General features: G+C 38.8%; 1 protein-coding gene across 4 annotated transcripts in view; it reads left to right on the top strand.

Moving 5' to 3' along the window:
• CPPED1 (calcineurin like phosphoesterase domain containing 1) overlaps nt 1-25813 on the top strand; it is a 57884-nt gene extending 32071 nt beyond the window's left edge. For all 4 annotated transcript variants that reach the window (XM_058035249.1, XM_058035248.1, XM_058035250.1 and 1 more), the window contains 2 exons: nt 10177-10599; nt 23744-25813. In XM_058035249.1, the coding sequence (XP_057891232.1) occupies nt 10177-10599; nt 23744-23976 (656 nt within the window). In that variant the 3' untranslated portion in view covers nt 23977-25813. The remainder of the gene's footprint in view (nt 1-10176; nt 10600-23743) is intronic.
• Nucleotides 25814-26118: the final 305 nt, after the last annotated feature.

The raw sequence follows: 26118 nt of genomic DNA, 5'->3' as shown, positions 1-26118 counted from the left end.
AGGCTGGTGTTTGTTTCATTAGAATAGTGCCCTCCAAACGTGGGGCAAACTCCCCCATCTTCTTTCTTGTCCCTCCTGTTCCAGTTTAACATGAACATTGTGCTTCCTTCTCCATCTCATACCTCCAGTGTAGATTGGTGTCCAGGAAACAGCATCATCATTTCAGCACCTTTTGTTACAGCAGCAGAGAATTCAGCTGTTGGCAGCCAAGGTCACCCTGCTGAAGCCACTGAGAAACACTGACTGTGAAGCTGGGAATCCAGCAACTATTTTTAAGTGGCTGAATTCCTTCAGAGAAAATTGTTTAACTGCATTTTTTTAATGATGCTACTGCTATCAGTAACTTGATAGTTCTAGCCAGAAAAGTTATTTATCTGATGTATTTAGTCCAGGTGTTTAATTTTTTTTCATTAATTGTTCTGGCTACATGGCTATAAGAACAAGACAGCAAGTCTCTTTCAAACTTACTTAACTCTGACTGTAATAAAATGTCATTGTTTAGAGACTAAATGAAACGAGACTTGTCTAATAATGTGTATAATCACAAAAAACCTGATAGAACTTGATTCAGCTTGATCTGTTAGCAGTGTGATAATGGATCAGTGAGCAAGTAATGTTTATGCTTGCAGTTTTAAATTCATTTGTGTGTATATGTTAATTACAAGAAATCAAAATCACTGGAATTTACTATTACGGCACTTGAAATACACTGTGAACACTTTGCTAATTATTTTAGTTAATGTGAAGGTATAATAATCTTTAATATACACATTCCTTACCCAGGTCATGCAGTGCTGTAATCTCACATCAGCCTTTTCTGTCAATTAAGCCCAAGTAGTGACATTTTTCTATTTTTTTGATACCTTTGTTTCATATTATTAAATTGTTTAATTAAAGGTTTTCAAATCATTATTTAGAACACATTTCACCATTTGTGCTTTTATAAATGTATATTTTTTAAGTTGAACAAGCTAAAACATCTGATTGTTTCAATCAGCTTTACAGAGCTGCAGTCATATCTAGTAATGTTTTCTTATTGCTCCTTGGTGTGCTTGCTGTCTGTATCTCTCACTCTCTTTGTTAGGCTGTACTTGGATTGTGAGAGCTTCCGGGACTGTGTCTGTTACATATTTTCATGTTTTTCTGAGCCATCTAATGTGTGTTTCAGGCTGTGAGCCCAGGCATGTGTTGTTACTGTGAATAGTTTAAACAGGAGGTGACAGGAAAGGCCCTGACAATAGACAAGCTGAAAACAGAGGTGCCCCAACTCTACACAGCTCATTGCTGATGTTCGTGGTCACTGAGGCACTGCAGCCTTGAAAGCTGCCAGAAGATTACTTTGTGTAATGGGGAAAAAACAGCCAGGCAAGGCCCCAGAGCTGCAGCACCTTGTGCAGGTGAAGGGTACAGACTTACCTTCCATGACTGGCATCCTGTAAAAAGCAGTCATGAATTTGGGAGAGAATTGTCAGTGTCAGAATCACTGTGGGACTGCGGGAGATGCAGGTGCTCTGCCTGCCCAGTGACCTTCCTCTGTCTGTCTCCTGCTTTCTGTCCTTCAAGCATCGAGCCCCTGCCTACAGCCAGGATGTGTGGCTGTCCTGCTGCTGCTTGCAGGGGCCCCAGCTCTTCTGGCTCTCTGGTGCCAGCCAGCTCCCCCTGCCTGCAGCCTGGGCTCTGTGTCTGTGTGTGCATCACTGGTTTGCTTTTCCCCCAGGAATTCGCACGTTCCGCTAACGCTCTTAACTCCTCCATAAAGTCTCAATAAGGCACATCAGCTCAGTTCAGCTAATTACAATTTTGGGCAACAGTATGTTCTTTATGTGAAAAGTGAAACTGCATGTCTCCTCAAAATTATATACCCTATCCTCTCTCCCATGCAGTGTTTCTTCGTATAATAAAACAGGCAATGATGCGCAACAAGATTTTTAAAACAGGTGCCAAATGTTGGGATTCTGAGTTCCTATTTAGACAGCAAGTAAGTGACAGTTTTTCAAATCAGTACTTCTCCATTTGACTCCTGCTTGACAATTTGATTATCAGAATATGAGATGAGATGGGCATACTGCCTTTTATACAATTAGTCCCTCTTATGAGCTGTGACACGTCCACAGAGGAGAGTGAAGTTATTTACATTCAGAATAGACAAGCTGCAGAGCTGAGGAACATCAGAACTGATGGTTCTGGTGACCAGACAGTGGTATGGCTTCATTTCTGTTTATAATCACAGTAGCATTTGAAGGCATCCTCTCTACTGGGAGAATCACAACTGCATTAGCTTGAGCTTCTTTCCCATGCCCAAATTGGATGTGCAATTGCCATGGTCCAAAATATTTGTCTCTCTGTCAAATATGGAGTGCCTTAACTTGACTCCCTCCAAAAATGTAATTTTTATAGACAATAAATCTTGAGACACAGGCTGCAGCGTATAATTGCAAGCACCTCTAAAAAAATATCTTTAATTTGCCTAATTTTTTAGACTGGGGAAAGTACACACCATAGCAAATGTTCCTAGTCAAAGCATTATTGTTTAAAACCTATTTGTGAATGTTCTAAATTCTCTTAGTTAAAAAACCATATTGGGCTGGTCAGGAAAGGTCAGTGAATACTTTGATTGTGTAAGAGCTGAAGTTGGTAGGTCCCAGGAAGTCTTACCTGTCTTTTAGTCCAGGATCTACTAAAAAGGAGCATTGAGGAAATGTCCAGTTTTATCACACTTGATAAAGTCCACAATCATTTGGCCACGTGTGTTCTTCCTTGTTAGGAGTATTGCCCAGGCCTTTGCTGTGCAGAGCTGTGCATTTGCAGCTGCTTTGCAGCTGGGCTGTCCTTGGCCAGGCAGGTGCTGCACTCGTGCTCGTTGTGTCACACACTACAGGGACGAGGTGCTGGGAGCTGGAGATCTGCTGCTGGTGGGTTTTGCACACAGCATGAGAGAGGAGTGTACTGCTGAAATCTGCATGCAAATGCACAAGCTGCCATTTATACATTTGTGAACTGAATAAATTACAGAGAAATGTCAGGTCCAATTCAAGTTCTTAATGCTATATACAGTGATTTGGTAAGACATTCCACAAAGGGAAAAACCTGTGAACTGCTTTTAATACTGCTTTTAAACTACCATTAAATAACCAATTTTGCTTAAACAAAGGATAATTAATATATTTTTTAAATTTGGCCAGATAAAATTAGGCTGCACTGCTAGCCCTTAAGTGAGGCATGTATATAAGGAGATATTTTGTCAAGTTTTAATTTTAACTAAAATTATAGTAATTCTCAAAAAAGTTCCTTTCTCATCTAGAAGGCAAGAGCATGAATGCTGATGTTTGATTTGTCCATATAGAAGGCATATGAGCAGGTCAAAAAATTGTGTCTTAAAATAGGCTCCACCTTTAAAAATGGCTGTAAGCATTTCACCTTTACTATATTTACCTTTTTTGCTTTTTGAACTGTCTGCTTGGTTGACTAACAAAGGCAAGTTTGTGTATTTTTTTAGCTCCCAGCAGCGTGGCACAGCTGGGGAGGAGGCAGCTGTATTCCAGTGTCACTTGCAGTTTCAGCAAAATTGTCAGCTAAATCCCAATTCCTGAATATTTGTCGGGGAGAATTGTAATAGAGCATGAAGTAGAAAAGACACAGATTGACTTTTTAGGTGCAAGGCAGAAGCAGAGGCTTTCAAATGTTTATACTGAGTCAGGGTATAAGGTAAAGGTTGTATTTGTTTGAGTGCAAGGTAACATTTCTATTAATATGTTACTGCCTGATCGATAGGGCAGTGTTCAGGTGTGACCTAGTTTCCTGACCACAAGGTAGTGTAATCTAACTAAACTCACTGCCTCTGTTTCTTCTGCTGTTGTAACCTAACTCTGATATGCTTGGAAGGATGGAATCCAAACCAAAATAATTCTTGGCTATTTTCTTCTCCAAAGTCTTACACCAATGTTAATTAATAATGGCTAAGGATTTGGGTAAGCAGCACATTAGTTGTTAAATATCTAATAATAAGGGTTTAAAGAAATGCCACTGTGGTTGCATAAATAAACATTTTGTAGCAATTATCTGATTCTAGTAAAACCTAATGGAGCGTTCAAAGCCTCAAACAGCTTACTGTGAAATTACATTTGCTCTAATCAGCCCAGAGTAGGGAAGCATCAGAGATCTCCACACAAGTCCAACAGGCTCATATTGCAGAGAAACCAGAAGCAAATGCTTAATCTTCAGGAAGTACACATTTATTTGTGTTTTAGACCATGTTCCCTAGTCTAGTCTACAGTTGAATTTAGAAATCTGATTAGCAGATCGATATCTCTGAATATTAAAACCTTGGAGATGTAATTAGCTACACAATTTTCTCAGATCTTACATTTATGATACAAGTACTGGAGACAGTACTAAAAATCTAGTACAAGTACTGGATCTTTTCATGAAGTTTTTTAAATTAAGTTTGGTTTTGGTACTGTAGCATAGAGGGTTTTTTCTGTTTGTGATGATTTCATCAGTAGCACAGACCCAAAGGCCGTGGCGGCCTGTGCTTGCTGTGACAGCTCTGTGTTGCTGGGAGATGAGCAAGGATAAGAGCAGAGTTGAGCTTAAGTGAAGGATAATACTTATTTTCACAGCAGAACATGGAGCAGTAAATGCCATGAATTAGGTTGTTCTGTGGGCACCTGTGTGGCTGGCACTCAGAAAAATGTCAGCATTTGCAGTCATTATATTTAATGTCATGCACTGAAACCAGGAGCAGTTGATCCCCTAATAGGCTTCCTTGTTCAGTTGGGGATTTTATAATTGCTTTAATGTAATAATTGTTCATTATTAGCTTAAACTAGAGTTAAAATTTATTTTTGTTTTAATGTTCAAAGTTATATAATAAAATTAATTCATATTTTCATGTAGGAAAATTTTTGTGTGATCATTTTTTGAACCTCAGAACAGATTATTACTTGTTTCAAATGTACTGAAAAAGTCACAGCTGTAGACAAATGAGTATTCCAGATTCTGCTTTCCACTGGAACTGATGTTCTTTGAAAGTTAAACTGAGTAGTCAATCAGTTTGTTCAGGAGTGGATATAGTCATATTTACATTCTTTTTAACTGTATAATTTTTTTTCATCATAAAATTGTCTTCAGGCTATTTGAAGATTAGCAATATATATGTCTAAAGAAGAAAGAGGAGACATTTTAGCTATTACAGCACAGACTAAAGCAAAAAAAAACTATTTCAGAGCATGACCATAATGGGTTTATTAAAATGGATCAGCTTATGCCTGCACGTAGTCATTTGGAATGACACAGTGTGTTGCATTAGTTCATTACAGTAGACACCAGAGGGGAAGTTTTTAATTTTAAAGCAAGAAACAATGAAGAGCACTGGTAAGGCTGAACTGGGTGCCAGGGAGGTTTCCTTTCTATGCAGTGCCCTCTCCATTATCACTTTTTTGTAGCCTCCCAGGACAAAAGAGAACGTGGAGACCAAAGTGTTTCATTCCACTCACAGCCCACGAGAGAATCACTTTTATGGGATGATCAACTGTAAAGAGATGAGCAGAGGGAAGAGTCTGGCCCTGGGGAAAGGCAGGAGGGAAGGCAGCACAGTGAGGAACAGTGTCAGAGCTCTGGGGTGGAGAAGCTCCATCTCCATCAGTGCTCTGAAGAGATGCTGTGGGTTGGTGCTTTGAAAAATGGCAAGGTTGGAGCTCAGATTTTTATGTTAATGCAGAGCAGTCAGATGCAGCTGCAGGAGGAGCCTGGCAGGTACAGAGTGGTGTTGATGATACCATTGGATTTGGACCTGTGATGTCTTCCAAGTGACAGTGGCCCCAGTGGGGCTGTCCCTGGGGAGGGGTCAGCAGACAGGGACAGTGTAGGATCTTCCTTGTAGCCCTCTTAATCTGGAGCCAACAGCCAGGTATCCAAGGCAAGAGCAGGGATGAAAAGCAGTCCTAGTCTGACAGGAGGAGGCTGCTTTCCCACAGAGATGGAGGTAACATCAAACATTTCCTCCAGAGCATGTTTGAGTATAGCCTTGGACCCCCTTCTCCCTAGAAATTTAATGAATAGTGCTAGGGGAGGTACTTTAAATGGAGGGGTAGGGCAATTGTAGGCAGTCATGAAAACACAAAACAGGACAAATATCTCAAGACTCAAAATAGTTTGACTTTTCATTGAAGCAATTGTGATGCACTGTAAGGCCCAGGAAAGTACACAAATCTATCTGTTGTTGTTTTTTAACAATCACGTGATTGCTTTCAACGATAATTAGTTGTCTTTTGATGTCAGAGTACTTCTGGTACCATCATAAATTATAGAAGGAATGGGCCCAGTGCTTTTCTAAATCTTGTTTTCATAGCTGGTGTTTTGACATTTTGTATTTTGCTTTTATCAAATGTAGGTACTATTTCTATTTGATGTTTCCTATAGTATTTTTGTCTGCAATGTATGCAGTCTCTTGGGTTAGATGTTAAACAGATTGCAGTTTTTACAGCAGGGCCTTTCAAGAATGTTGCTGGCATAAAACTTGATTTTTCTTTTTTTTTTTTCTTCTTCAAACTGAAAATTTGTACTTTCCATTAAAAACAATGTGATTGCAGCTCTTCTAAGTTTGGGACACTTAAGATGCATTAAAATACAGAGAGCGAGTAATGAGAAATCCAGGAAATGATTGTGCCACATCTTTGCATATTGTTAAATTATTTGAAGATGTCTGAGCTAAAGGCTTCTCTTACCTTGGGGGGAGTACTCAGACTTCACCTAACACCAAGCCAGGAATGCTTGGGGGTACCACCTCATAATGGCATCATAATCCCCCCCCTTCCCCCTCCTGATTCATATCAGTAGATAAACTGGTACTGTTGTTAATTAATTGATAATTTTTCATTTGGAATACTTCTGGAGGAAAAGTTACAGTGTTGTTGGGGGTTACTGGACAGGAAGGACTGTGTTGTACAAAAATTGCCATCAGCATTGCAGATACAGCTTGGGGGGAAACAATGCTCTAAGTTGTTTTTAAAAGCTGGTGCCTTACAAAAGCTAAACCCAACCCAGTCTTACAGTGGCACTCCCTTCTGTGGAGTACCAAAGGAAATTGTAACTAAGGATTAGTACCTAAAGGATTATTTCTTTGGTAGAATAATCTGTAATTCTGCTGACTGAAGACAGCTCTAGCAAAAGTGCTGTAAAAGTACTGTCTTGAAATCTGCTCTTTCAATGTGTGAAGAAGGCTGCTTGTCTTGGTTCCTTTAAGCAGTGCAGGACAGAACACTGGAGCTGCTGAGGCAAACAGGGATACACAGCAGGAAACAACAGGCATGGTGACATTGCACCTTCATGCTCCTGTTCACATCACTCAGCTTTCAAAAGTGATAGGCTGGGAAGCTGTGCAGAATTGCACACAACTGCACCAGCAACAGTTCTCACTTTCATGCTTTTCATAAAAGCCAAGCTGCCCTTTATGGGCTATTAATTTGTGAAATAATTTATCTCAGGGCAAAACTTTATTTACACTACCTAGCATAAAGACAGAAAATTGTGGCCTGGAATTTAAAAATGTCACTGCAGATGATGCCAGGATAAACATCACAGAAATTTATTTCACTTGCATCTACCCTGGCACTTCACAAATAATTTTTTCGTATTGCCTTTTGGCACTATATTATTTTCCTATTCACCTACAGCAAAGCTCCCTCTAAGCCAAAGAAATACATGTCCATCAAACAGAAATGTTCTTCATAAAAATTGGAATAATTAGATATTATAGCTCTGTGCCTGAGAGAGATTAAAAGGATATTTTTTATGCTGTGGCAGGGACCACTTTAATTTTCCAGTGGCTTTCTTCTTCAGCACTGTCTTTGTCCTCTTTACCTGTTCCTGACCTCAGATGTAAATTGGGGAGGTGCCTCAGGAGGGCTGCAGTGGCACACATTGTGTGTTGTGTGTCGTGGTGGTGCAGCTCAGGGCTGCTGGGACAGCTGAGCCCTTCCTCTCCAGCACTGTACAAGGGGTCCTGAGACATTCCTCCACTTTATCCCACTTTTATCTCTGTGGGATTCTCTTCTTTTGAAATTGTTTTGACCTTCTGCCAAGCAGGTCAAGCCAAGATGCAGTTGTTCTAAACCAATCTCTCCTTAGTAGGATTTCCTAGGCTCTTGGGCAGAGACCTTGTTTTCCATTTTGAGCAATCTGTTTTCTGCAATAAACACTGAATATGTTTCTCTGTTGCTATAGAAATAATATTTCATTAAATGAGGGAATCAGTGCCCTGCTGTCGACAAATCTAATCTAAGTGTTAGTCTCTAGAGCTTGAATTTCACCACTGGGAAGAGGTATACATAATTCTGCAAATTATTTCTGTAACTTTTGCATAAATGTCTTTATACTCTGCAACTGTTAGCTAAATTTCCCAAAGTGATAGCATGGAGTTTAACATGCTGTAATGTGTTTACATGGATCTGAACAGAGCCTTCCCCCTTTGCATTTCCCCACCCTCCTCCCCCATATAGTTTCATATTTAGAGCTTGAAATGTCCAACTCTTTCCATAGGAAAATGGGGAGTGGCAGTAAAAGCAGCACTCTCAGCCAGGTTCCTTACCCTGTGGACAGCAGTGTGCCAGGTTTATTTGAATTTCTTGTTTTATTTTTAAGAATTCAGCATCTCCAAGTAATATAGATGTTATTTGCCCTGTTTTTTTCTGGGATTAACAAGAACAGCCTAAACTGACCATTAATATACCCCAAAAAGTGATCTGCTCTCCAGTACTTTCCAGACTCCCCTGGGTATCATATGCTCAGTATTTGTCAAGTTACTCAAAGATTTTCCTACAATAACTTTCTACCCTCCAGCAGTTAAACCCAAGAGAGTTGTGGATTTTGACTTAATGCACCTCATATCAATGTCCTTACATTTAGCCACAATTTATACCTAATATGGGGTTTTTTTCTCAGTATTTTTATAAAGCTGTAGAATTCTGGTAACAGCAATAACGTGGTACTAAAGCCTATAACTGTAGGGTATGTAAAATAAAGTGTTTGTTAATAAGGGTCAGTGTTTGTCAACATATTCATCATGAGTATTTTGAAGAAATTGTAAAAACCCCTTTTATCTCATAAAATACAGGAATTGCAATACAGGAAGCCATTTATGCATTTCTGTGTTTAAGGTATGTGTAAAAAACACAATTAAAAGTACACCATTGATTGGCACAGGCCTGTGTATGTTAGAAACCTGAATTCAGAGTTCTTGTAAAAATCCTGTTACAGTTTTGGTTAAAAAATTGAGTTAGAAATGGGCCCATGCTCTATGTGTGTTATGTATTGCAGGACAAAACCAATTTATACGTGTTCGTTTAATTAATTAATAATCTTGTCAATGGCCTCTAGTTAAAGACAAGTCCCTAGAAAACATAGGGAAACCTCTGTAATCATTAGAGTAAAATACCTCCCCTTTTAAAACTTCCTTTCTGAATTTTTTCAGTGATTGTAAGTCAATCTGTCAGTACAATAAATCTTTGTAGGCTATGACAAATTCCTGACATCCAGAAGAGTACCTGTATGGATATGCTATGAATATAAATAAATTGCAGGGAAAACTAGTCAAGTACACAACTATTTTTTTTTCAATTTAATGGCATTCTTATTATTAAAAGAGACTCATCAATAAATAAGTGTCATCAATAAATCAGTGTCATCACAAGACACTGATTAAATTTTTGCTGTTAAAATAGTTCTTGTAATGAAAAAAAAATCAAAACAATGAACAACAACCTTTAATTTTGTTGTACAGCCATAAAATATAAGCCAGAAGTTGGCCTGGTTTTTACCCTTGTGCTGTTGCAGCATCCAAAGGTGCTGCATTTTTTCAGCACATCATGAGTCTGTGGATGAAAAGAATCAGCTGCAGCTCCTGGTGCAAAGCAGTGGCCATGGCATCACCTGCTGCTGTGCTCTCTGCTGGGTGCTGTCCAGGGCCTGCCTTCAGGGCAGCTCCTGGAAATGGCTCCAGCCTTGGGAAGGGAGGGACTGGGCTGGGTGGATGCACAGGGATAAAGTGGAGATGTTTTCATCATGATCACATCTAATACACAATATTTTCTTCCTAAGCACAGTTCCATAAACAAAACCTAACAATGAAGGTGAGAAAAAAACATAAACACTCAAATGTTTTGTATTTTTTTTCTTTAGGAACCCGATGGAAAAAAAACCAAGAGCAAGATTTAAAGAATGTTCTGAAAAACACTGACCAGGACATACCACTGGTATTTGTCAGTGGGAATCATGATATTGGCAATACTCCATCCAGAGAAACCATAGATGATTATTGCCAGAACTGGGGAGATGACTACTTCAGCTTTTGGGTTGGAGGTGTTTTCTTTCTTGTGTTGAATTCTCAGCTATACTTTGATTCTTCCAAGTGCCCTGAGTTAAGGCAAGCTCAGGATGCCTGGCTCGATGAGCAGCTGGCTGTTGCTGCAAAGCAGAAATGCAAGCACATAATTGTGTTTCAGCACATCCCTCTGTTTCTGAGCCAACCTGATGAAGATGATGATTACTTCAACTTGGAGAAATCAGTTCGCCAGCAGATAATGGAAAAGTTTCATAAAGCAGGTATTTTCTCAAACTTTCCTACTCTTGAATTTTTGTTTCAAATTGTAATGGCTCTGCTGCCAGACTAAATACATTTAACTTAAATGGTACTGTTTTCAAGGAATTTTTGAATACAGCTTATAAGCCTCATTGTTTCCCATAGATCAGAATTACCAACTGAATCTACTCATTTGTAAAAAGTACTGGACAAAATTTAAAACTTTGAGTGAGAAGTAAAAAGCTAAACATGAAAAGTTCCTTAGCATAAATAGCAAGGTTTCCATTTTTCAAGTACTGACAGATACAAGACAACCTGAGTTTTTCCTGCCTACAGAGGGGAAGATCAGGTATTGCCATAGGAGAAAAATACAGAATTTATGTTTTACATAAAACATGGAAACAGAATTCAGAATTACCTTGGAGGTTGCTTTCTCCCACACTGAGCCAATTTTAAACCGAGAGTGTAATGCACCCCAGATTTATTCAGTGTTAAAACAAGTCTTGCTCTGCTAAAATCAGTCCTTTGCACATCCCTTTCTAATAGGGGCCATGTCTGGGATGAAGGGCAGGTGGAGCATGTGCTAAATAAGTAATTGTACCAAACCCCTCAGCTTTGTGTGATGCCACTTGAGCGCCATGGAGACAGACACAGTACACAGCTACTCCTCCATGCTGTTCCCATTGTTTCCTGGTAATTGCCTTCATGTTCCTGGAGTGTGCCAGTCCCTCAGAATTTCCTGCCATCCTGCCATCACTGCATCACAATGTCATTTTCTCTGTATCTATAAGAGAGCACATTATTTGGATTGCTGAACAATGCAAATTTTTTATGATCTTGTTCCCAATTTACCATCTAATTGTTAAGCTTGGCCTCATCCAACTCAGCCTAATTTCCAAGCTCTCAGTCTCCTACTGTTTCCAATCAGTAGGGCCAAAATTCACAGCTATCTGAGGGCTCTCCAGGGCACTGATATATTTGCAGATTCAATATTTACAAGTGGGATTTTTTCCCCATAAGGAGACACGCTGAGAACACCTCATATCTTTCCATTTTTGTGTTAGTGTTAATACAGTGGGAAGTGTTGCTCTTGGAGAGCTGGGCAGCTGTGGCTGCCTGTGTACCATGGACTGCAGCACATCCTAGTTCATGAGTGTATCCCAGGAAACTGGCATTAATGTGGGAACCAAAACAGTTCTTTGCTAGGATTTTCTGTCATCCAGTTGGTTTACTAACAACACTCAGTACTGGAAACATAATTCATCAAGAAGTGAAAGAAACATTATCACTGTAATGTTGTTGTTACATTGTGGTGTTTCTTAGAAGGGTGTCCAGAGGCTTAAGCAGAAGTTGGGAAGGCTTCAAATGATGGGGGAAGGGTGTGGAATGGGAATGAGCAATACAACTCCAGGGAAGAAATTCCCAAACTCCTTTCTGTGCCACCTTTCTGTTCCCTCCATCATTTCTCCTTGTGTCCCTCATTCCCATCTCTAATAAGTTGTTTGGTTCCTAATGAGTGTGTTTAAACACTGATCTTTGGCATGCTCCTTACTATACACTGACTCAATAGGTAATGTTTGCAAGCCAATAATCAAACATTTTGCTAATGAAATGAATATAGAGAACAAGCAGCTCAGTAACTCAGACTGCTGAGAAAAATGAGCAGAATCAGAAGTTGGCTCAGAGTTACCTTAGTAACAGGTGCGTTCTGTTTCTATTTTATTATTCTGTTTAAGAGCAGCTTTTGTGAGACCACTGAGGTCTCAGTGGGTTGCAGAGAGGCTGTTGGCATGGTGCTGTAGAGGCACAGAGATGCAAGGACAACGCTTGTTTTCTGAACCTCTGCTTTGCTAAAAAACAATCAAGTTTAGCACATCATTAGACATGAAACTGTTTTTCCCCAGTTCATTTCATACATTCTTGGAGGATTAAAACACAGGATATTGCTAATGAAATCCCAACATACTTTGCTTTTTTAAATTTAGAAATTTGGTGTAACTATTCTGGAAAAAAAGTCAGTGTGCCTTTTTAGGAGACCACCAGGCTACCCTATTCATTTCCCCCAACCTGTCACCTGTCCTTCCTTCCTCCCTTCCTTCTGCCTCTTGCTGTTTCAATGCTTGTAACCATATTTGTTGTGTCATTATGTCAGTGACATGCATGGTTTAGGGTGTTTAGCATTATAAGATGGGCATCATATTTCAGTTGTTTATAACCCAGGATCGAACCTGGAATTACCCCAGTTCACATGTTTATAATTTTCTAGAAGTGTCAGACATGGAGGCATAACTCAGCCGGTTAGAGAGGTACAGGAAAGGAAAGATAATCTAGTCAAGAACAGAGAACAAAGAAATTCATGGTCTTTATGAGAACAAAGAAATTCATATGGATTGTGTAGGAAATAGATAATTAAAGTATGGTCATATTGGTCATATGGTCACAGGTGCTTTAAACTGAGGTATGCAACTTCAGAAAATTTTTATTTTAATTCCAAAGCCCAGACCTTCTGTAGTTATTATTTTCTAATTGCTCCCTTGTTACAGAATGGTTTTGTTGTAAGTATCTGCTCATTACAAGCAGAGATAAAAGACTAACTGTAGAGGCTACATCTGGTATGAAATACTGAATTGCATTTCTCACATTAGAAGTGTCCTTAACAGTTGGGCTAATTAAAGATAAAATCATGTCCTTATGATAAATATTTATAATTGAAAATCTGGCACTTGTAAATATGTATTACTACTGTGCAAAGTTAAACCATACTTGTAAGCTGCATGTGTAAGAAATCCTGCTAGACCATGGGTTTTTTAAGAGCATCTGTTGTCCTTGAAAATGTGATTTTGGTCACAGTGAAAACCAACTCAGTTGAGAGCAGAGTTTAGGATTTAAGCAGAGATACCTTTCTGAAGGTGTATTGGAATAACTTCTGCAAGTTAAGCCAAAGTTGTCAAAGCTCTGTCTCTTCCACATGCAGACATTAAGTACAGAAAAATCCCGTGTGCAAGAGCTGTGAAAGAGCTGACCTGACGTTCTCATCTGTGAGATCTGCTGGAGTCACTCGACTCTGCTGCAAGAAATGCATATTCAGCTTTTAAGGATTTTACAGTGCTGATATAAATAGGTTTCCTCTTAGCATTGTAGGGGAAATAAAGAAATAGTAATGGTCTAGCCAAAAAATCTGGTCTGCGAGTCATGTGTCTTTGATAAACATAAGCAGCAAATTAAGTTTTCAAATCAGGCAGTTTATGTAATAGAAGACCTACTTTTTCTTGCATACCTCATTCCAGTAAAATTTTCTTAGGACATTAAATATTTTTTCTATGACCTGAAAAGTATGTATATTTTTGGTGAGCTATATACAGTCTTTTAAACACTTTTTGTCCTTAGAACCATCACTGACACACTGAGCATTACTTATATTAGGTAATACAATATAGCAATAAATGTTTCTTAATGGCACAAATCAACTAAAGCATTTAAGGAAATGTCTAAACATGTTTAGCAGCTCTGTTGAATAAAAGATAAATTAATAGATGGTTTTTCACCAACAGGGTTGAAAAGAGATCTTGTTTCACAGTTAGATTAGGAATATGTGGTCTATGTAGCTGAGATGCATCTTAAAGAAAATAACTAGACAAGAGATAGAAATATACAGAAGGAAATTCCCTGCACTCTTCAGCTTTTTTAATTAAAAAGCTTTAAATTCATCCAAGGGTCTTCAAAGCAATTTTTCAGATGTGGTTAAAAGTATTTAATGTGCACATAGGGGCAAAAATAACAACCTAACTTCATTAAATGGTATATTTTTTCATTATATTTGTGGCTGGAGGTGCTGTAACTTCTAACACCTTTACTCATTAAAAGTGTGTGATATATCTACATTCTCCTCTTAGAAATGTTGTGACAGGAGAGCAGTGTTAAAAGAAGAAGAAGCTCTCAGAACATCCACAGCTGAGATATATTTGAGCACAGAATTAAAGCATGGAGTGTTGAAAGCTGTTGTTTCTAAAATTTACCAGACAACATATGCTATGTTTCATTATTTTCTTTGTTGTGTAATCAGAGTTGACAGGGGAGTAATATTTTCATCTTCCTGCCATTGAGACCTCGATTTTGGCAAAGCCCATACATTGAGTGAGTAATCTCATTGCTTATGTGTCAGTATTTAAGATAATTTAAATACTCTCAACTTCAGTGATTTAGATCAACCTCTTTCAAGTTTGCAATTATGCACTTATGGCCCAGGTAGAGTGACCACATTTGATATATTCTATGTAAAAAATTTACCAGGTATGGTACTGGAAATCTTGCATGGACGTACACAAACATAGATTTTTTTAATTGTTTTCCAGAAATTCAGCAGCAAATACAATATACATATATTCTGTAAGGACATTAAGGGATATTTTTTCTCAGAAAAAAATTTTAAATCAGTTTTATCCACTGGACTAAAGCTTCTTCTTGATCCTTAGAGCACACAGCAATCCAGGACTGTTTGGGGTTTGTTCCAGCTCTGTGAGAAAGCATCACATTCAAATGGAAAAAAGTAGGCATTCACAAGAGGCATTCACAAAAACGAACTTGAAGAACAGTGACCTTCTAGAGACAGGACCTCTAAAGGCTTATTTAGACCAGTGCTCTAATTAGGTGATCTGGAATCACCCTCTGGCTATGTCTGTTGTTTCTCCCCTTATTATACAGGAAAAATAAGTGACACCAAAATCCTTCTCTATGTAGCTCCATTTAGTATTGTCTTACAGAAAGTAGCTTTCAACATCAATATACTTTTCAAAATAATATTTGGTCTCCTACTTACACTGACCAACTGACCACCAGCCACACCAAACTCCTGATTCTTTTGGCTACAATTTGGCTACAATTTTGGCAAATTTAAGGCAGAGGTTTCCTGCATATTTGCAGGATAATGTTTGCAAACAAGAGTGCATGGGGTATTTCTATTGAGATGCTTATAGAGCTGTGCAATGTAAATTCTAATTACTCAGTTCTCTTTTATTCATACAGCTCTTCTGAGGAGGAACAACAGAGAGCTTCAAAAGGGCTACACAAAATAATTCTGTGTGCTACTGAGAGCTGACCAAAGAGCTTATGAAAGAGAGGATGTTGTTCCCCAGTGGGACTGTTTCCTTCTTCTGGTGCTCTGTTGGGAAATTATGGGGTTTTTTGTTTTTTTATAACAGAGTCTGAGAGCTGGCTGAGCAGTGAGCAGTTAACAGTGCTGTCACTGATGCTTTCACATCTTTCTTTGCTGCTGTAACACCTGCTTGGCAGATGAGGCAATGGGAGCACTCTGAAATTGCAATGAGATAAAATCAATTCTATTCCACTGAAGAGATTTTGTTTTCAAAGACTTCTAAATATTATTATTCCTTGTGTAGCACTGGAGTCTTGAAAAGATGAGATGCACCACGTGCCCGGGGGAGGAAAAAAGGTGCAGCAAAAAATGCCTATGGTTAATGTGGCACTTGTAGGGAAGCTGAAAGAACATCATTTTGGAGTGCAAAATTGTTGAGAGAACAGGTATTACTCTTGAACCGACCACATTGTTCAGCACTTCAGACAGCAGCTGTACTCTGCAAGTGAAAGGGAGGAAGAAAAGCCAGTTTGTGCCTGAAACTCCAGGGAAAATGTTCAGATCACTTTATCCATATGACTTAAATGGTTGTATTTGCCAGAAACACTGCCTTTTACAAAATACCTGTGTACTGTAACCTGTGTGGGGGTGTACACACATCTCAGAGTAGCATCTCCCTGTGCCTGGATACTTACTTGGTTCTCCTCTCTTTGAAAACTGTGACAGGATACCAGAGTGCTGATAGCATTCAGATCCTCCAATACAATTTAATGTCTTTACAGAACTGCCTCTCCACCTTTTTGCTTCTGCTTTGGCTCTACTGGTGCTCCTCCCTAGCTCCTGCACTTTTGGGGACAAATGTATCCAGGATCAGCTTTTTCTAGTCTGTTCTCTTTCTTCAATCCTTGACTGAGAAACAGATTTGTGTGGTGACCCAGGGATTTTTGGATAAACATAACTCTATTTAAAATCTAATTTTATCATTAAACTTGAACAGCTAACTAAAAAGCAGAGTAATGGGAGAAGAGTGAGGGTCTCAATAGCCCAGTCTCCTGCTGCTCCCACTCCCCAAACTCTTGTGAAGGGCACAGGATAGAAAAGTGCATAATGGTATTTTTTTCCAGGCCTCTTCCCACCCCCAAGATTTTTTCTTTCGAGGACTTGCTGTATCATATTAATGTTACCAACATAATGCAATTTAGTGATTCCTCTCTAGATTTGTTCAGTTGATTTGTGAAAACTGCCAGTTTTCACAATGATCTGCAGGTGGGAATTTCATGTTTCACAGCTCTCTGAAGAAATGCTGCCTTTTGTTTGCTGTGAACTTCACCTGCAGTCTGGGTGGAGAGCCATCAACCAGTACATGAAATGCAGTGAACATTGATTTATGTCTGCAGTTACTGTAAAAAATAGTTCATTAATCAGCACTTAAAGGTGACAATCTGAACCATGTGATAAATTTCATAGTTCAGTCAGAACCACTTTTTTTCCCCAATTTCTCTACAGAGAGCATGGGAAGAGAGGCAAGGTCTGTACTGTACCCATTACATATTTATTATGTCATTCATACTGCACTAATTTAGCCTTCTCCTTCTTTTACAGTCTCATTTGCTTTTGCTGAGAAAAGCATTTATTTAATTGAAGGCTCAGTCTAAATAAAGCATGCTACTGATTGCCTATGCTGATTATTCCAGGCATTCTTCTCCTAATTTGGAAAATCTGCTTGCTTTTCTTCTGTTTATTTTTATGTTGGTAATTTTTTCCTATATTTTTACTCTGTCCATAGTGCTGGGTTGAGCAGTTTGATTTCCAGCTGAGGTGAGGTCATTCACATTTTGGACACAGCAAAGTTGCCTCAAAAATGGGGTTTGTACATTTGGAACTAGAGCTGGAAAACAGCTTCTTCTGAATTCAGGGGGTTTGGAATCAAGCCACAGAAGTGAGTGTAATTACAGAAATTGGAGTCAGACACCCCTGGAATTTAAACTAGCTCAAGTCTGAATTGCAACCCAATATTATCTGATTATGTGAGGAAAACTTTCCCAGGTATGTTTCTTTGGGGTTTTCAAGGTAAACCTGGATGCATTGTTTTCCAACCTGTGTCTCTGCAACTCAGTTTCCGTACAGACTGGGCTCAGCCTGTATTTCTTGAATTAAACTAGAAAATAGTACATTTTTCACGAAGTTAGGAGGTGTTACCTGTTTCACAAAATCTTACTGTTGCATGTTACAGAATACACCTGTTTGTTTAATAAAGCAAAGAGATGATTTGGCTGGCATTTCTTGTTTAAAATGAGACACTAACATGATTTAACTATTCCTGAAATAGAAAGGCTGGTCAAAACACTGAATAGAAAAGTTATGGCTGTTTGTTGGGCCACACAGAGAAGAAAGGCCAGAGTCCCCTTTCTTCCTGCCCAGATGGAGTTGAAAACATGCCCAGTCTTCCATGTCCTTACATTTTTCTAAGCTACAGAAGACAGCAGTAGAGTCCCAAGTTAAGGGAACTTGGGAGTCTGGGAATTACAGGACTGCAGCTGCACAATAAACTCCAACAGGGATGTTCTCACCCAGGGGAACGAGACTCAGCGAAATGCCTTTGTTCTCTTACAGTGCAATTGCATCACAATCGTGCTGACCCTTTTCCCTGGTGCCACAGAAGGGTTTTTCTGAGTCATAAATGATAATTTGTAGAAGGATTATGCTGCACTTTCAAAATTCTGTAAAATAATCTCAGCTTCTCCTGCTAACAGACAAGCTGCCTCCTGCACAATACTCAGTTGTAGTTTGTTTTGTGTAATGAATTATTTTCTCACCTGGTTCTTGTCAGGAATAAAATCAACAGTATGCTAACAACAATAGCTAAAGTTTTCTTCTCATTTTCTTCAGTATCTCCAGGGCTGAAAAAGGTGCTGATTGTTCCAGTTAGGACTTGGTTTCTTTCAGAACATTTCTCTGCTTTAGGTTGCTTGGGAACTCAGAAGTGCTGTAAGATGGCCACAGTTACAGAGAATAATCTCTATAAAATCAGAGCTGCTGCAGCCTGTGAGGATGTGATGGTTGTACACAGGCAGCTGCTTCTGAGCCTGCTTGGATCCCTTGGATCTCCTGATCCTTTTCAGTGCACATCCAGAGCAGACCTCAGACACCTTTCCCTGTCAGGCTGTGAGGCAGTGGAACAGTAGCTGTTACACCCTCTCTGTAAGAAAAGGACAGGGTAATGCTTTTAATATATTGTGCTGCTGTGGGTCACAGAGCCTCGAGAGAGAGCCAAGAGAGAAAGTGAAAATGGGAAATGGTAAAAATTGATAAAAATTGTCCAACTTCCCAAAGCTGATAAAGTGAGGAAGATGCAAATCAACAAGAGCTTGGTGAACCTCTGCTACTTATTTGGAGAGCTGGCTTTATAAAGCAGACACAGAAAATGAGAGAGGGGAGGAAAGTCTTCAGAGGCACTTTTGAATTTCCTTTTGAAAAATATCTGCAGTAGAAACCATGAGTCAAGTGTTCCTAATGTGATATTGACTTGGAAAAAGGTATCCAAATTAAAATATGAACTTAGTTTGAAATTTTATTAAAATCGAGTTGTGCTGTAAAGATTCTGCCTATGAAACAGGATGCTAAACTGCATGAGCTGGTAACTCCCTCCCCAGCACTCCCCTTTTACCTTGCCTCAGCCCCAAGGGCCATAATGCAGTCTCTGAATTAGCATAAAACCAAAGTGTTTATGTGCTTTTTTCATGGCTGAGCTGATTAAAAGTGAAAGGCTTATCAACATATTTAAGTATTACCTCTCATCACATGACTCTTTAACAATCCTTGTTTGGGTTTGTTGTTACATCATGAATAATTTTTGCTAAGTAGGTTGCTCTGGGCTCAAAGAACTTGAACCAAAATAGGTATTTCATTCTTTAGTAGGGATGCATTATTCTGAAGGGAAAAATAGTTATCATCAGATCTTTGGAAAAGGAAAACCTTTTTGTCTTTTAGATTTAGCTTTTTCAGATCAGAAATAAAAAGGAAATTTTGTGCTTGATCAGAAAGTGATGGTAAATTGGGTGGCAGGAGAACAGCTTTGGTTTACTAAAATCAGAAGCAATTCCTGTATCTTAGCCTTTTTTACGAAGACATTGACTTTTTTCACATTTTGACTGATTGTTAAAAGTCATGTTTGGTAGCAGGCATGAAGCTCAGTGGGTTTAGATGTTTTCTTGACTCAAGTAAAGTTTTAGCACAGAGAGAACAAGACCTGGTACCCAGCACTGGGTGAAGCCTGCTCTGTATCTCTGGCTTCCAGTCCTGTCCTGATCAAAAAATTGATTTGGCAGTTCAGACCTTTTTTCCTTAGCAGATACTCTGGAATCTGTGTCATGTTAAGCAGTCTGACATCAGATGATGATGATGATGATCACAGATGCAGGATGTGTGGATTGTTTTGCCTTTTTTTTAGTGTAACTGTCTGCACAGATTTTTACTTTATTCTGATTTAAATCCATTTTTTCTTTAATGAATAATCCATTAGGTATGAATAGTGTCTTGCAGTAATGGATCCAGCTTTTTTTAGTAAATGGATACTGTGAAACCTCCAGTCACATTTAAATTCAAATAACTGTGTATTTCCTAAAAAATGAAATAATGAATGCTTGTGAAGGTGCTGTTCTTTGGACATTTATTTACACAGGAGTTCTTTAGTATTTCATACAGCTTTTATATCAGCTGCTGTTAAGAACCCAATGATAAAACACAAATCACTGCTCCACCTTTTTTTCTTCTGTTGTAGTGGGAAGGGACTGGATGTTTCAGTGTATAACTGGATGCATTTTACTGACCTGGGATAAAGTGGGCTATAAAAACAAGGTCTGCCAGGACACTGTTCTTTCCTCACAGAGTTGGGGGGGAAGGGGTGGGGGTGTCTGTTGCTAGCAACTTGGCATTATTACTTCAGAAAAACATCTGAAATTAATAAATTAAATTTGAGTGCAAACATCTCTAAGATTCGTTTTATGTTAAAGATCAAAAGCAAGAGCAAAGTAAATTGCCTGCTTGTCATCCTGGTGTTACTGCAGTGACTGGTTCAGCTTTCCTCCTTGGGCTAGCTCACAGAGTGGGTGCAGCACAGCTGAAAGTGCTCCTGCAGAAAAACCCCAGCAGTGAGCCTCCATCAGCCCCCAGCAGTGCCTGTTTGTGTCCTTGTTCAAGGTGTAACATCCTGGAACCCAGCAATAATGAGTTCATAGTAGCACTAGCACTAAAGGGTATCTGAAAACTGAAGTCTGGGCAAAATGTTTTACTGATGTGTGTCTCTGTCTAGGATGGGTTTCTCAAAATCATTCCTTGAATTATGAGGCAAGTGGAACGTTTGTTTTCTTTGGCATAACTACAGTTCCTTTATAACTTTTGTATCCTCTGTCCTTCTACTTACACTTAGGGTTTGGTTTACCAAATGATGACATAAAGCTCTGGCTTCTTTTCCTCTTTTCAATCAAAATGTCAAATTCTCTGCATGTTGGGAAGATGCTACTTTAGGACACAGATTCTTCCAGTAAAAAGAGAGAACTTAATTCCCTTCCCAAGTACTTATTTCTGTTACTAAAAGTGTGTCACATGGGTTTGCACCTCACCGAGAGTTTATGATTCTTACTTGTTCTTAATTTTTTCCATAGACTAAAGTAGTTCTGCTTACCCAGAGAAAAAGTGGAAAATACTGAAGAGGCCTTGTTACCTTGTTACAGTAGCAGCATCACTGACTTTTGTATTCCACCACTGCCTTTTCAAGGACTCTAGCTGGGTTTCTCCCAAGATGTAAAACACTTCACCAGTTTTGCTGGGTCCCAGCAAGCTCCCAGAGTTGTCCTGCAGTGTTTGTCACCTCATGCAGCAGCCAGAGTGGTTCCACTGCAGGATAATCAGTCCTGAGACACAGAAACAGGGGAGCAGACAGGCTGGAGCTGACAAGGCCTGGTACCACTGCTCAGTGACAAGGTGGCTTCATTCTCTCTTTTCCATATTGACTCATTTGCTGTTTGAGAAGGGCTTGGATTTGAAATATGAAACCCCATGTAGCTCTTACCAGACACACAGCAGAATAATTTATATTTTGCTTTCCAAGCTGCTTAATTTTTAACTATACTTTGAGCCAAGTTTATATATTTTATATCAGTCTTCAGATCACTCACTCCTACAAAAGCAAAGGATTGATGTTAGCCAGCGGTCTTAAGATGGGTTCACCTACTTCCTTTTTCACTTTATCTCTGTGAAAGAGGTCTAAATCTACTGCAGGAGAAAATGTGGAAGTTTTTTCTGGCTAGAGAAATAAGGATTTCCATGTGAAGTTGTAGCATGTTCCTCATTACAGCTCTCTGGCTTTAAATTGCCTCTGCTATTTTCCAGGATTTCTGCTGTCTGAAGGCAAAATAAGTTGCTGCTAGCTTTTTGTTTTTTAAATGTCATTTAAGGTTGTAATGTCTCACAAATTCCCCTCTCTGGCCTGCCAACAAAATTTCCACTATTTTTAGTCATCTGATCCAGTAATTTTTCTATTTCACAACAGTATAAAGTGGCATTGGGTGCAGCTTCAGGAAGCTGTAAGAGTCTGGACCACGGGTCTAAGGACCAAGCATGCCAAAACATAATCCCAAATCCTGTTTGTAAAACTAGCTATTTATGCTAACTCCACATTTCCATTTAAAATAAAACATACACTACCTTAAATTAGCAGGAAAACTGATGAGATTTTTGTTACCAAACTCTGAATGCTGTTCGGTGTGCTGCTCAGCTATGGGCAGAGCTTGGAAAGGCTAAATGGCAAAGGAAGGTGGAATAAGCTGGGAATGAAAAGCTTTGTCCAGGGCAGAATGTTCTCTCCCAGGGAGGAAGCTGCATTCTCAACTCTTGTGAGGGGATTTCCTTTCTTTGACAGGAAAGAGAAGTACTTAGCAACAAGATGATGTTTGGTTTTTTTACTCAGACTCAAGGTGTCATCATTTTGTAGTAATAAAAGCATTTTGTTAAAATTTATCAGATATAGGGAGGGGAAGTTAATCTATTTTGCAGCATGAATCTGATTTGTAAAGACAATCAAAAAGGCCATTCAGAGAAACAAGTAGAGCTTCTACCCATTTCTTTGTTTATGTTTGCAAGACAGCAGAAACAAAAAGTAGAAATTACTGGTTTGGAGGTGAGGATGACATAATTCATTTAATTTCAAATTGTTTCAAAGTTTCTGTAAAAACTCCATATTTTTAACTCCAATGAAGTCTAAAATATAAGTAATCTGTTTGTTTGGTGTTTTTCTTAAAAAAAAGGAAACAGAACAGCCTTAAGTCATTAAAAATAGAGAGGGATCAGAGTCGCCTGCCTTGTTTGTCCCCATACATGATAAATGTTAATTCATGTCATTCCAAGCCTGACTCTTGCAGGTGTCAACCTTTCCTTTCCTGGCTGCTCCTCTTTCTCTCCCTTTTCTTAAAACTTCTGCTTTATTAGATTTCTTTGATGTACCTGGCTCTGGTTCCATCTGTGATACCCTCAATATCTTGTGAAATGACTACAACTTACCTTCTCATGTGTGTTTCTTGTTTGTCTTGCCTCTTTAGTTTTTTTAAGGTCACTGGCCTTGGGTGTAGAGGTTTAAGCTCTCCTTGGGACATTTTCTTCCTGCTAATTGACAAATACAGCTCTGCTCTCTTTGCCTTTCAGCCAGTGTTTCAGTCATTCTCTGGGCAGGGATCTCATTTTAATCAGCTGTTTCTGGACTGTCCCTTCTTTCTAGGCAAAGGAGTGGGGAGACAGCAAACACACCTTGCAGTGGGCATAAAGAGCTCACAGTCCAGTCACCCTAAACACACCTGGTGGAGCACAAAGTTTGATTAATTATTTATTACTATTAGAATACTGTTTACTGCTTAATATGCTGTTTACTAATTATTTGTTGAAAATGCAAGTTTGGGTAAATGTTTTAGTTTCAACTTTATCCTTAATGAGCCATTAAAGAAGGAAGGTAAATCTGACACCTGTGATGTGCTAACTAAATATAAACTCTGTCTTTTGGTTTTTTTTGTTTTTTTCTTTACCAGGCATTAGAGCTGTATTTTCTGGGCATTACCACAGGAATGCTGGAGGGTCCTACAAAGGCCTGGAAATGGTGGTGTCATCAGCTATAGGATGTCAGCTGGGAAAGGATACACATGGCCTTCGGGTGGTGGTTGTGACAGAGGAGAAGGTGGTGCACAGATACTACAGCTTAACTGACCTGGGCAGCCATGGCATTGAGAAGGAGCTGCTGGATATGATTGCTAAGCAAAAGTAGGCTGTGTCAAAAGAGATTTTTCTGTTAGATAAATGTAAACAGTTTCCTAAAGTTTCCCCAAGCAGAACTCAGATTTCTGACTGCAGTGTCCCAGAGCAGGTCTCAGTTTGTTGTTGTCCTAAATAACAAGGAAGCTGTTGACATGTTTTTCTTTTTGAAAATGAGACCTATGAGGAATATGGGAGAAGAGCAGAGCTAATATGGTAATGTGTGATTGAAAAGTACAGTTCTGAGAATTTCACTTTGCTCCTAGGTAATAATTTCCTATTACAGAGAAACTGGTGTCTGTATAACCCTTTAACTTGAGAGGGTATTTCAAAACCAATAAATTTAGTAATTTCTGTTACCTTCTGGACAATGTAAATGGGGCACATTTTACAGAAAAAAATCTCAAAAAATGTGAAATTAGCAGGCTACTGCTGAATTTTAGCAATTTTTGTATCATATCCTCTTACCTTGGTGTCATATTTTCTCCCATTTCCCACGCTTTATTTCCTTAGCTCTTCAGAGCCAGGAGCAATAGGAGACCAAACACATTCTGGTTTGCAGTCACAGCTTGGTTTTCTGTTATATCTGTTATAAAGTTTTATATAATGTTATATAGTTTTATAGTTTCCATTATATAGTTTTATATAATGAAAAGTCTGTAAATGAGGCTGATATAAATGTCACTGACAGAAACTAAGGGTGAAACAACTACTTCCATTTTCAAATTTCACTGCCATTCAATTAGCACATATCCTGGCTCTAGCTATGGAAGTTGCAATAATTGCATGGAGAGAATATTCTGTACAGAATACTTTAATCAGAAGTCACTTTGTTGATTCCTAGACAAACTTTGATTTCCAAATGCAATGTAGAGTGCCTTACTGTAAGGCAATACAGAATACTACAGAATATTGAAAATCCTAAAAAATATGTTTTCTTCTGCAATAAGTCTTAAAAACAAATTTATAAAATAGTTTACATGCTGCAATCCACCTCTTTTTTTAGCAAGTGTATCTAATTTGTTGCAAATAAATTCTTCATGTAATTAAGTCATAGCTGTTGGGGTTTTTAAGTTTTTAGTTGAACACATTACAATCCGTGCCATGGGTTATCTGGAACTGGAGCTGGTGCGGCTTTGGCACCTGAAGAGGGAGGAACACAGAGAGCACCATTAATGCATTCTGTCCTGTTTTATGTATGTACTCACATACAACACTGTTCCCTAGAGGGTATTACAGGTATTTAAACACGGTGAAAGGTAGGAAATGCTGTGCTGAAGAGTCAGTTTAATTACATTTTAGTTACAACAGTTTATCAAGGAGTCTCCTTCAAGCCTGATTTATGGAAGTGCTGAGACTGTAAAATCACCTTTGCCTTGCAGCAAGTGGCTTTACCTGCACCAGGACAGGCCCACCTGGGGACTGCAGCCCCATGGCAGCAGCTTGAGCAGAGGTAATGTTGGATTCAGAGAGAAAGGAGGTGATTTTGCTTTTATTCTCCAGCTGCTTTTGCTTAGCTGAATGTTTTCACAGTCTCATTTTCAGTAGAATGTGGAAAATGAGAGAACATTTTGTAGCTATATAATACAATCATGGGAAGGATATTTAACCATAGTTTGTGCTGGACATTTCTGTATGTAGTAAAAAGTTACAAAAATAAGCTGAAAATGTGGTTTTTTACCAGCATAAATGACAAATTGTGTTTCCTCACTTTTCTTAGTGTAATTAGCTGGTTAAGAATTAATACTGATGCTTTAGCTAATTTGAAATGGCAGAGGTTCTTGCTGTCACTATGCCTCATCTTGTTTATGTCAAGAAAAATAAAATATGTTAAATGATGAAACAATTCACCCATGGAGACCCTAATTATAATTTAAAACAACATCTTTTGATGTTGAGGACATTATTTTGGTACTTCCAGCAGGGTTGGTAATTGTAACTCCCTGTCACTTGCCTTTAAAGCAAGATGTCACTCACAGTTCAAAGTGCTGAGGAAACAAGAGAGCAAGGGACTCCTCCCTTTGCTGTGGGCTTGAGGCTGAACAGAGATTAGAAAACATCAAGTGACCCAGTTCATTTTGGTTTCTCTTAGGCTGCTAAAAGGATGAGATAAACTTGGATGTCTCTTATTAAATGAGGAAAATTCACATTAGAA

The sequence above is a fragment of the Melospiza georgiana genome, chromosome 16 (genome assembly GCF_028018845.1).
Source record: "Melospiza georgiana isolate bMelGeo1 chromosome 16, bMelGeo1.pri, whole genome shotgun sequence".
Lineage (NCBI taxonomy): Eukaryota > Metazoa > Chordata > Aves > Passeriformes > Passerellidae > Melospiza > Melospiza georgiana.
Note: the sequence above shows the minus strand (reverse complement) of the source record. Positions and strands in the feature narration are given on the sequence as shown.